This window comes from Centrocercus urophasianus, unplaced genomic scaffold (genome assembly GCF_019232065.1).
Source record: "Centrocercus urophasianus isolate 14NV4802_14NV808 unplaced genomic scaffold, USGS_Curo_1.0 seq_20, whole genome shotgun sequence".
NCBI classification, from domain to species: Eukaryota; Metazoa; Chordata; class Aves; order Galliformes; family Phasianidae; genus Centrocercus; species Centrocercus urophasianus.
Genome location: NW_024884756.1, coordinates 19,462,288 through 19,473,851, shown reverse-complemented (window position 1 = coordinate 19,473,851; position 11,564 = coordinate 19,462,288). Strand labels below are relative to the sequence as shown.

The 11,564-nt window shown below is 35.4% G+C and overlaps 2 protein-coding genes across 11 annotated transcripts in view; one reads left to right on the top strand and one right to left on the bottom strand.

Moving 5' to 3' along the window:
* The window catches only part of CSRNP3 (cysteine and serine rich nuclear protein 3), an 83,604-nt gene extending 80,940 nt beyond the window's left edge, over positions 1 to 2,664 (top strand). Inside the window, exons 5-6 of the mRNA XM_042822628.1 lie at positions 260 to 556; positions 1,624 to 2,664. Coding sequence (XP_042678562.1) covers positions 260 to 556; positions 1,624 to 2,664 — 1,338 coding nt within the window. The remainder of the gene's footprint in view (positions 1 to 259; positions 557 to 1,623) is intronic.
* Positions 1 to 11,564, bottom strand: part of GALNT3 (polypeptide N-acetylgalactosaminyltransferase 3) — a 51,663-nt gene that overhangs the window by 7,073 nt on the left and 33,026 nt on the right. For 9 of the 10 annotated variants that reach the window (XR_006169483.1, XR_006169487.1, XR_006169490.1 and 6 more), the window contains 4 exons: positions 8,395 to 8,484; positions 8,026 to 8,116; positions 7,791 to 7,893; positions 7,082 to 7,230 (listed from right to left, as the gene is read on the bottom strand). The gene's annotated coding sequence lies outside the window, so the exon portion shown is untranslated. Of the gene's footprint in view, positions 1 to 2,930; positions 2,995 to 7,081; positions 7,231 to 7,790; positions 7,894 to 8,025; positions 8,117 to 8,394; positions 8,485 to 11,564 lie in introns of all 10 variants that reach the window. The other variant, XR_006169484.1, reaches the window with a different exon arrangement.

Here is an 11,564-nt window from a genome sequence, read left to right as displayed (position 1 = left end):
TACAAAAGAAATAGGCCATCTGTAGGAGTTCACCATGGAGTAATTCAATTATGCTATAAAATGACAGAATCGAAAAGATTTTGTAATATAAATGGGAAATGAAAAGTGCTAACACAGTTGAGAACCTAATAAAAGCAGCAAGAGTGGTAAAGGTGAGATTCAGGACTGCATTGTTAGATAGAAGATGCATATATAGCTAGAAGATGTAATTGATTTGTTTCCTTACGTACAGCACTTTGTTAATTGTTCTGTATAACAGATGACAAAGAACGGTACAGTGGAATCTGAAGAGGCTAATACGCTGACACTGGATGACATTTCTGATGATGATATTGATCTGGACAACACTGAAGTGGATGAGTATTTCTTTCTACAACCCCTGCCAACAAAAAAGCGAAGGGCACTGCTGCGAGCCTCTGGAGTGAAGAAGATTGATGTGGAAGAAAAACATGAGCTGCGGGCCATCCGGCTGTCCAGAGAGGATTGTGGCTGTGACTGCCGTGTGTTTTGTGATCCAGAAACTTGCACTTGCAGTCTTGCAGGCATAAAGTGTCAGGTAAATGTCTACATTATTGTCATTATTTAACTAGCAAGGGAAGGGGCTGTAGGGGTGTGTGTGCATGCACTTTTTTATTAAGGTGGTAAGTACTGAAAGATTATTAAGTGAGTGAATTATTAAACAGTAACTTGTGGATCTTAAACTACTTTAAGGCTCGGATTTAAGAGCATGTAATGTGAAATACAATTTTTCTCCTTAAACATCTTTATTTTACGATCAGTTTAGGCATATACACTGTTCAGTATTTTTGGTTTTGTTCATACATATTTTCCTCCTCGTGTTCCCCTTTGGCCTTTATCTAAACATGCAAATGGAAACAGAAGAATCAGTAGCCTGCAGATTTCACAAGGGTATGTAGCTTTTGTTTTAGAGACAATTCACATACTGTCCAAATGTGAATTATAGTCCAAACTCAGTGAGAAGTAGTAAGTCAAACTGCGGTACTGTCCCTTCTTTAACATGCATGATACTTAACATGCAAGCATGAAAAACTGCATGCAGGCAACAAAATATAGCAGGTAGTTTTTCTCTCTACAGATTTAATGGTATCGCCTATTGTACATATAGCTGTAAATGTCCCAAAATAGGAACTCCCAAAAGATGGTTTCTGCTAATTACCACAAGTAGCTGTTACGCAGCTGAGTTGGTTTCTTTCTAAATGCATTTTTTACATCATTTCTTAAATCCCTGCTAAATTTTCTCTGCTATTCTAAATAATACATTCCCTTTGCTGCTCCTGTTTTCATCATCTTCACGTTTTGGGAAGATGTACTAATTGATTGTTTCAGATGGCTCTCTTCTGCATCACATTTGATGTTTAGGTATACAGTAGATAAAAATTATAGACCTTAAGCTGTCTAATAGAACTATTTGATTTGTGGATTCAGTCACACTTTTATATACTTAAAATGGACACTATGAGACATATGGATATTTGACACGGCTTATTCTTAAAGTACTTCTCAATTGAATCCCACTTCACTTCTATTTTTAGGCTTTCTAGGTTCTGTGATATAACCAGGTTTATGTTAAGTATTGTTAATCTGTATTCTCTTTTTCAAAAGGTGGATCGTATGTCTTTTCCATGCGGTTGCACTAAAGAAGGGTGTAGCAATACAGCAGGTAGAATTGAATTTAATCCTATCCGTGTACGGACTCACTTTTTGCACACAATAATGAAACTTGAATTGGAGAAAAATAGAGAACAGCAAATTCCATCAGTAAATGGCTGCCACAGCGAGATAAGTGCACATACTAGTTCTATGAGTCCGGGACCCCATCCGGTCGAATATTCAATTGCAGAAAATTTTGAGATTGAAACTGAACCTCAGGCTGCAGTTATGCATTCTCAGTCAGCCGAGGACTTGGACTGCCCTGGGGAAGAGGAGGAAGAGGAAGATGGGAGTAGCTTTTGTAGTGGAGTTACTGATTCTAGCACTCAGAGTTTAGCCCCTAGTGAATCAGATGATGATGAAGAGGAAGAGGAAGATGAGGAAGATGATGAGGAAGAAAAAGCAGATGACTTTGTAGAAAGTATGAGCTCCCATGCTGACATGGTGCCTCTTCCTTCTGTCCTTTGCTACTCTGATGGAACTGCTGTGCATGAAAACCACTCTAAAAATGCCTCATACTATACTAACTCTTCAAATCTATATTACCAAATAGAGAACCATGTTGCTGGCACTGCTAACCAGATTGGTGAGACTTACTCAGAAAGGGATGCTGTCAAGAATGGCAATGTTTCTCTGGTGCCTTACAGCATGACTTCAGAACAGTTTGTTGACTACACTCGGCAATCAGAGGAAACTTTTAGCAGCCCTCATTACCCTTCTGCAAACCCCTCAGTGATTGTCTGCTGCTCATCTTCTGAAGGTGATAGCAGTGCTCCGTGTAACAGTTTATACACTGAGCATAGGCCAAGTCACTCTCAAGTGGAATTTCACTCATTCTTGAAAGGTCCTTCTCAAGATGGATTTGTTTCAGCTTTGAATGGCGAGAGTGGTGTACAAGAGCACCCTGCCGAGAATTCACTAGTCCTCTCAGAAAAGAGTAGACTGCACGAAGAGTGCATCAAATCACCAGTGGTAGAAACAGTACCTGTTTAATATTAAAATTATTCTAAGACTGACTTCCTGTAATAAAATGCACTCAAATTGGATTTCCTAGAATGTTAACTTTTTTTTTTAAGAGGTAGACAACACTTGGGCTATAGTCAATGTTCCAGACACACCTTCAAGCTACATTGCCAGAGGCACTGCACAGAATCAGTTCATGTAAAGATTAAAAAAAGCAAACCAACGTCAGACTGTCTTTGATAAAAGTAAAACACGTAAGTAAAAAACCACATCTAACATATTTCAAAGTAGCCTACCTGTCAAATATGTGAAACATGCCAAGCTATCTGAATCAAAGCTTCAAGTTTTTGATTGTCGGGCCTGTGCAAGATTGTTAAAAATGATAGTTTGAAATAATCATGTTTAAAGTCCTGATTTTCAACGTATTTGAAAGAACATAACTTTAATGTAAAAGTAATTACTGTACAAAAAAAAGTTTTAATTGTTCTGTACTGTATGTATTTTATTTATAGTAGCTTAGTATTCATGTTTTGATAAAAATGAACAGCGTGTTCATTTGAACAGAAGATCCATAGTTAGTAAGAAAGAGCATGACCAATTTTCATCTGGAGTACCATGTATTTTTTAAATACCATTTCTGATAAATTAACTTAAAATGCATTTTTAGAGTACTATTTTCTCTTTCTTTTTACTGTTCTTGACCAACAGAAGAGTCAGAAAGGGGGGCATGTGCATCTTATAGAAAGGTGAAAGGTAGACAATCCTCCATCAAAATTAGTGGTATTTCTAGAACTAGCACCCCTTCCCAAAGAAAAACGATCTTGTATATAATGGCAAAGCAGTAACTTAAGCTTGCACTGCACCTTTTAGCCCAGCAAACATTCAGATACTTACTTATGCACTTTAGTGCCATTTTGCAGTGATGTTTCAACTGCAGAAACTGTGAACTATTTTGGAGAAATGCCATAGCTCCAGACTCTGAGGTAAATGTAAGATCTTAAAGTCCATTGCAGCAAAACTAAGCCAGTATATCAATAAGTCAGTCAGTCAGTAAATACTTGAAAAACAAAAAACAACTAACAAGCAAAAGTCTTGTTGATCACAGTTTAAATGAAGCATGGAAAGTAATGTGGAAGGGTCTAGATTTTCCTATTTAGCAGTTTTTATGAAATACAAAGGATTTTGTGGACTGTAGACCATCCCTTGCATTACTTGATCTAAATAAGGATCAGTATAGTCAATGACAAAACACAGCTACAGAGATTTTACATTGCTGAAGTCTGCACACAGAATAGCGCATACACCATATGGATTTCCATTGCTTTGTACTCCAGTTATTCTAAAAATAAATGGAAATTAAAATGCCTGCTTTACCTTATGAGCAGACATTGCTTTCTTCAAGAAAAGGAAGTGTACTAGAGCCTGCTTTTCTGTACGCTGGTAGTTCTCTGCAGACTTTGATTTCAGAAGCCATTTTAATTTTGTTCTAATAATGAAATATTATCATACATCAAATATAGCTGCTGTGAAGACCTGTTTTGTTTGCCAAAATAAGGACCACCATCTTATTTTCATCTGTCAGATCTCCATAGTTAGCTGTAAGTATGTAAACAGACTATCAACTTTAGCTCTGTGACAGTGACTGGTTAGCAGCTCTTTACAACATCATATAAAGTGCTTCAGTAGAATAATTTCCAGATCTAAAACATGCTTTTTAAAAAATAAACTTAATTATTTTAGTGAGATCTGGGCATCTCATTTACTGAGATCAGCATTTTCTGATTTTCTACGCTAAATTAGCAAAATATTTTTACTCCACATACTCACTGGAAAGGTTTTTTTTTTGTTTCCACAAGTCCTACACGTTTTATCTTTCTCAAATTGCATCAGAAAGTGCTAGTTCTCCTAGGAATGGATATTCCATATTTACAGCATACTCCATGGTCTGGGAAAGTGCAGTCATGTTGATCAACTGCCTCAGCAGCTCCTTAAGCCCTGCTGCTCTTAGTCACTCTAATCTATTTCTGTACAGGCTGAGTAGCCAGGTAAATGCGTGTGTTCTCCACTTCCAAAGAGCAAATACCCATCTCTAAAGAGAAAATCTTAGTTCATAAAAGGTTCTGCATGAAAAAATAAGAGTAGTGTTACTCTGTCCAGATATTCTACAGCAAATGTTACAAGTCTCCATATACAGGGATCTTGCACAAACAGCAGGCTTAAATTAGGCAGTCTCAACACCAGCATCAAAAGCACAAATCCCTTCCTGAGCTGGGAGAACAATTGTGAATCAGTAGCAGCATTTTAAGTTCAGAGTGTGTTGACTACTGGAGCATCATGCATACTTTACCAGGGTATTACTCAGGGGAAAGTTAAATTAAATATTTTTGTTTCATTATTCACCCCCTTACTGAGCAATAAGAGATTATTTTCCTGGCCCCTATGCTTCCAAATGAAAAATATCTTTAATAACATTAGCAAGCACAGTAAGCGATTAACTTTATAAAAGTTCACTTTAACATTCTGAGACAATAGTTTCTTTGTATTTCTCTTGGCACTGGTGTCAGAGCAAAGGCCTCCTCTGTAAATTTCTGAGTACTTAGATGTATATACCATACACTTTGATGCATGTGCTGTGGGGGCACAGGGTGAACATAGCTAAATTCTCAGTAGTGTACAGCACAGGGTAACAAGGAGCTTAAAGACAGCATGCAGGCAGGAGTGAATATGCCAAGAAATTCTTGCTACAGTATTTGCCCTTGCTTAAAAGTAGCTAATTCCACAGCCCTGCCCAGAACAGATGCTCCAGTTTATAACTTGAGTTAGCTGTAGAAATCAGCTCAGAGCCAAGATTCCTACTCCTATCAGACTTGTTCATATTTTGCTTAGAAGACCAAAGAAATCTTCATAGAAGCAAAAATAAACTTAAATCATGAGCTGAAGAATGTTTCAGTCTTACATTCTGGGCTAACGTATGCATATGATGCATCTCATTTTCCAGTTAGTTAATACTGGTAAACAGTCCTATCATTTGGGGCAAACCTATTTCTGTGCTAAAAGTATTATATTATTAAATGATAAATGGCAGTATTTGCTTCTGTATAGACATGGCTTATCATTTTTGGAAATGTTTACTTTACTGATAGCTGTATCAGCTTTTTCCCCTAACACATTTTGCTACTGATAAGCACTCGTAAGAAGCCAGATAATAAACGGGCAGATAATTTATGATTGTGTTAGGTAGCTCAGAAAAATACATAATAACAAAAGCAATTCCCCCTCCGTTCAAATCGGATTTTTACACAGAAAATTAATAGAACACCACATAAAACTGAATGCCTTTTTGCTCCTAATGTGAACTTTGCCCCTCTTGGAAAAAAAGCATTGTTAAAGTTTATAAAGCTTTAACAGATGTTAAAGTTGGCACTTTTCTGGCAAAAGTGCAGTATCTTTTTTTCCTAAGGGCTTTAATTCAATTCATACGCATTGAAACATCCTTAAAAAAAAAAAAAAAAAGTTGGTCAGTAAATCTTTCTGATCTTTTTTTTTTCCTTTTAAGTTCTTTTTTTTTTTTTTTTTTTTTTAAATCAGCTATATACCATTTCAATACGAAAATTTTAACTTAGTGAAGTTTTAATGTTTTACAGTTACATAAATTGTTGCTAGTGAATCGTTTGAGTTGTCATTGCTGTCTTTTAAGGCCATTGATTACAATCACCTGCTGTAAATGTGGTTCAGCCCAGCTCACCTCTTTGTTACATGATGAGTTAACAGTGTTAACAATGGTATCTTGCCTTTTTATAAGTTGTACAGAAAATGCAGGTAATACTCATGATGTTGTTACTCACTGGATTGCTAATAAATCCAGAACCAGTTTCTAACCTTATCTGAGCACCGTATTTCAGTAAATGTGCTATTAAATCAACCATGTAGACATCTCCTGCCCCACAATCTACCTAGAGGATGTCTTCACTAAAGACAAATTGTTTCTTAAAAATTGAGAACATACATTCATATACAAAACATGGCATGTTTTTGAATGTTCTTAAATGTTCTTAATTCTTTGATAGAAATGTGAAATACCGGACAGAGTACCAGGCTAATACAGAGGAGACCTGGGTACCTTTGGCTTTGCCTTTGTTCTGCTCTGTTACTTGGAAGTGACTCTGACTCGGGTTTGCAAGGTACTTGGAGATGCAGTGATTAAAATCTTTCAAGACAACAGCCAAGATAACATTTTTCCTCCTTTTCTTTGGCATCATAACTAAATTTCTGCAAACTAAGTCACTTTCCCAATAAATTCTAGTTTAGCTCAGAAGTACAGATTTCATCATCAACATGAAACACAAAAAAAGCAAGGTCTTCTTTTATGGACAACATTAATAAGCAAACATAGAATGACAAATTCCGCAGTGAAAAATGTGAAAATTAGAAAAAAAGCTTGATTTACCTGTTGAGCAGCAAGATTTTAGTTTGCCAATGACACCAGCTACAGGCAGTCTTATTCCTCCACTTATCTTCTTTTGCTAGTTGAGTTCTGTCAGTTGAAACTCCTTGCCAGGGCTACTCCTATGGCATAGTAGGTACCCTCACTCTGAGCTAAAGCAAAAGAGACAGTTGGAGCCACAATACTGTTTTAAAGGCATTTGCTAAACAAGAAACTCCTGTGTTTTAACTCATGAGTTGTGTGAACTCAAGTGCTTTGTGCTAGTTTATTTTCTTGAGGCAATCAGGAAAAGGCACAGAAGAGAATGAAACCAGAAATCCTCTAGTGTTTAGGGGTGTTATGCTTTCCTACTGGGACTAAAGACTAATTCTGTCACCTACTTTACCACAGTCACAAAGCATTTGTTGTAAAATACTTAGAAAAACTAGAATTAACTCAGAGAATATATTCTGTAGAATTTATTTCTAAAATATTAAATCTGATCCCTATTTTTTTTTACAATAGTTGAAAGCTACTGTTATTTTCAAAACGCATGCACACAAAGAATTGAGTTCATTAATATACTCACTGGCATGGGAAATCTCAACACAATTCTTAATTTTTAATATTTCTTTTTAAAAGTATACCTTAATTTTGCTGTTCTCAGTAGTCAGTATTTATGTACTAATAATTGTCCGTTTTCTCCAAGTGGCATGCAATCCAAAGTACAAACCTTATGAAGTGATAAATAAGTGGTGTTTAGCTGTAAAGATGTCCGAAGGAACAAATGTTCAAGTGCTTCGTAATTGCTTCCTTTTTGCTGTCTCTTCTTCCTCCTACATCAGAGGCAGCTTTTAATTTGGTTGATAATAAATATTTCAGAGTATAGTTCTTAAGAAAGAGAACAGCTGTAACAACCTTGAAAACTTTCTGCCATGCTAATGGCTGATATAAAAAATTTTACTTACAATAAGAACATCTGATTCATGAAATATCTCAACGTTTTCCAGTCTTAGTCTTCTCATTTTTTTTCTTCCTTCCTTCTTGAATCTTAAGTGTCTGGGAAAAAGTTTGTTTAACAGTAAGGCTTTTCATTACAAACAACTTTATATAAGTGCAACACTAGTGTCCTCTGTGCTATCTGTCCTTTATCCTGGAAGAAGAGTTGATTTTATTTTTCACTTAACATTTGCACAAAGACAAATTAGAACTGTGGTAAAAAAAAATGTCATCTCCCTCACTGGCTCTGAATAAACAGTAATCAGGAATGGAACCCATAGAGTCTCTCTATAGGCTTTCCTTTGCTGCACCCACAAACAAACAGGAAGGAGACCTACCCCCATGGGCTGCAGACGTTGAAGGGGATCCTCTTATCTCCTGATGCCTGTAGATCCAGAGGAAGGGTGTCATGTTTCATATGGCACAGCCTAGTACAAGAGAAATATAGAGAGAAATAAAGAGAGATTATGGAAAGCAGAAAAAACATCAGCTAAGGAAAGAAAGGTTTTTCTTCAAACTACACTTGCAGTTTGTTTTTCTTAATATAAACAATAAATGAAAAGTACCCTTTTACAAAAACCGAGTCACATTTATAGCGGGGAAAAAAAAAGAGATGAGTACTGCTCTACTGTTGTATATTCTCTGTGGTTAGGAGGACACCCAGTACGCACAAGGTCTCACTGCCTGGAGAACCAAGTTCACTATCCTCCGTATTTATTCTCAGTTAAGAAGATGATAATCCTTCACCCAGGTTTAGCACAACTCCTTTTATTTATTAAATCGCTATCATTTGAATCTTCATTGTTACACTTCAGTTTTCTTGAGGTATTTTATGAATTTTGAGAAGAACAGAAACGAGGTCAAATAAATTTGCCTTACATGTAGTTCATCTCTAACTGTGCCCATTTGCAATAAGCCACAAACCGGATTATAACTGAATTAGCTTTCCTATACTGGCAGGAAAAATGGTGGAAAGTACAAAGTAACACCACTGTTATACGACAAGGGTCAAGATAATCCTTTGTCTTGAGGCATGGGCAGATATACCCTGGTGTGAGTGAGGGGAAGACAGAAAGGTCAATCTAGAGGAAAGGAGATAAGAAGGTAAGAGATATACTGATAAGGACATTTTTTTTTTTTTTTCTAAAGGGCAAAAGAGAACAAGATATAGGAGAAAAAAAAATACAGAAAATATGAAATGAAGATATCCCCAGAGCAAGGATGGGAAAGCATATGCCTGTGCACTACATGTTTGGTTATGTTAGCTCATAAAATGAATTCTGTTGCTTGAAATATCTTAAAACCATTATGAACTTCCTGCAAAGAAGAAATGTTGATTTGCAACAGCAGTTATATGTGGGCAAACATTAAATAACACTCATCCAAAAGCACAGGGTAAAAACAAGAAGTTTTTACCTTGAAGCAATGCTACCTTGTCTTTTCTTTGCATACATTAACCGCAAAGTCATACTCAGTATCACTGAATTAACTCCCAGGCCTGTGCTCTACTATAACATCAGATAACAACAGACACTAAAAGCAAAAAAGAAATAGGTGTCCTTTGTATTAGCATTTTAGCTTGGGGGTTTTTAATGAGATTTAGTACATTGTGGCAGCTAATTCTTCTAGACTTCTATACTTGAAACTTTTTTTTAAAGATGGATCTTTACTTAAAAATGAAATTTCAAGTTTGAATTGTAGGTGAAGTACCTTGCTGGGGTACTGGGGTAAAACAGCCACCCGTTTAGCAGTTTCTGATAGGCATGCTGAGCATAGGGTTTTAGCTTCTTGAAAAGATTGCAACATTATGTGCACTGGCAGCTAGTTCTTTTAAAAAACAGAAGGCAGTGTGCTATTTTTCTATTAAAAAAAACAAAACAAAACAAAACCCAACACATTCTATTTCTAAAACAAATACCACCACATGAGCTTTCACATAACAATACCCATATAAATGATGTTTAACAACGGGGTCCTTCTTTTAATTGACTGATGTAGGCACTTCTATGGAAATATGTCTGAAGTGTAGTTTGTAAAACATGTTTTTAAAAGTGTTTGATGTAAAATAAGCACTAGACTTTTAACAGTGCAAAAATAGTCAAAATCTGTATGTTACAAGTTCTTTACTGAGAGCCTCAGCCTGTAGTAGTGTCTTAGTAAAGTCAATCTTTTAAGTTAAATTGCATTCTGGTGTAATAACTTTTTGCACATAACATTAATACAGATGTACTGGTTAATAACATAACTGGTTAATAACATGGCAGTTTATGTTATTTTGATTTTCCACCTACAGCTAGTAGTTAAAATTTTGTTATATATATAATTACATTTTTATGTTTAAAGTGTTTTCTCTGTTTTAAAAAATATGATCTATGACAACCTATGCTGTGTGTTCCAACCCTAGGTTTTTGGTTTTTGTTGTTTGTTGGTTTTTTTTTTTTTTTTTTTTTGTTTGTTTGTTTGTTTTTTTAAGAGATTCCTGTTTCTGCATATATAAAAATATCTATATTTCCCATATAAATATAAAACTACTTTGGAAATTTTGGGAGTTTGGAGCAAGTGGTAAATAATACACCACAGCACAGATTCGAAAGTTGATAGTCTTTCAGACGTAATTTATTCCGGTAGGACTAAAACTGTGGTGTAATTGCAGCCATTTGTTTAAAATTTGTACATTACATCCAACTTCACGAAGTTTTGAGAAAAGTAATTATGTTAAGTAATCAACATTTTCCATTACAGATGATCTTGCATACTAAAATTATGTTGATCTCAACAGTAAGGCAATATACAGAAATGAACTGCTGCTTTTAAACTGTTCGAAGAAGCAAAGGAAATTTCATCTTAAAATCTGTATATGGAAATAATTTAAAGCTTCATGAATTACACATTTCCTTAATTAGTTTCTTCTCTTTCTTAAATAAGTTGTAACATCAAAGATGCCAAAGGGTAATATAAGCTACAATAATATTCAACAGAACTTAATCTTGACCTTATGTTGTGATAATTTATTCAAATTAACTGTATTCTTCCGTATTTATATTTTCAGTATTTATTATGAATGATATGGAATTTGATGTATTTATTGTGGCTTATTACTGCAGTGTATATATTACAAAAATGAGCATTTTTAAGTCTTAACATTAGTTCTTTCTGTTAACTAGTGGCACTTGTATTGGCTGTATTTTTATTATATATTGTACAATATATATTGTCCATTTGTTTGCAATGAAGTAAAACAGGTTTCTACGTTATATCATGGCTGCCAGTGCATTGTGCATCTTCTTTCTGCTATGCAGTCACCAGACATTCCTCTCTTGCCTAGCAGAGTTGGAATTAGTGCTGCACCTCCTCCCCAAGGCTGTAAAGTCTCTCTAGAAGCTCTGAAATTTCTAGCATTTCTCCCATACCTCACAGCCTGATAGTGTAACAAGAAACTGTTTTAACTGTGGGGGCGTGTTTTGTATCTTATTTTATTTTTTAAACTTAGCGTTTAAATGCTAAAGGA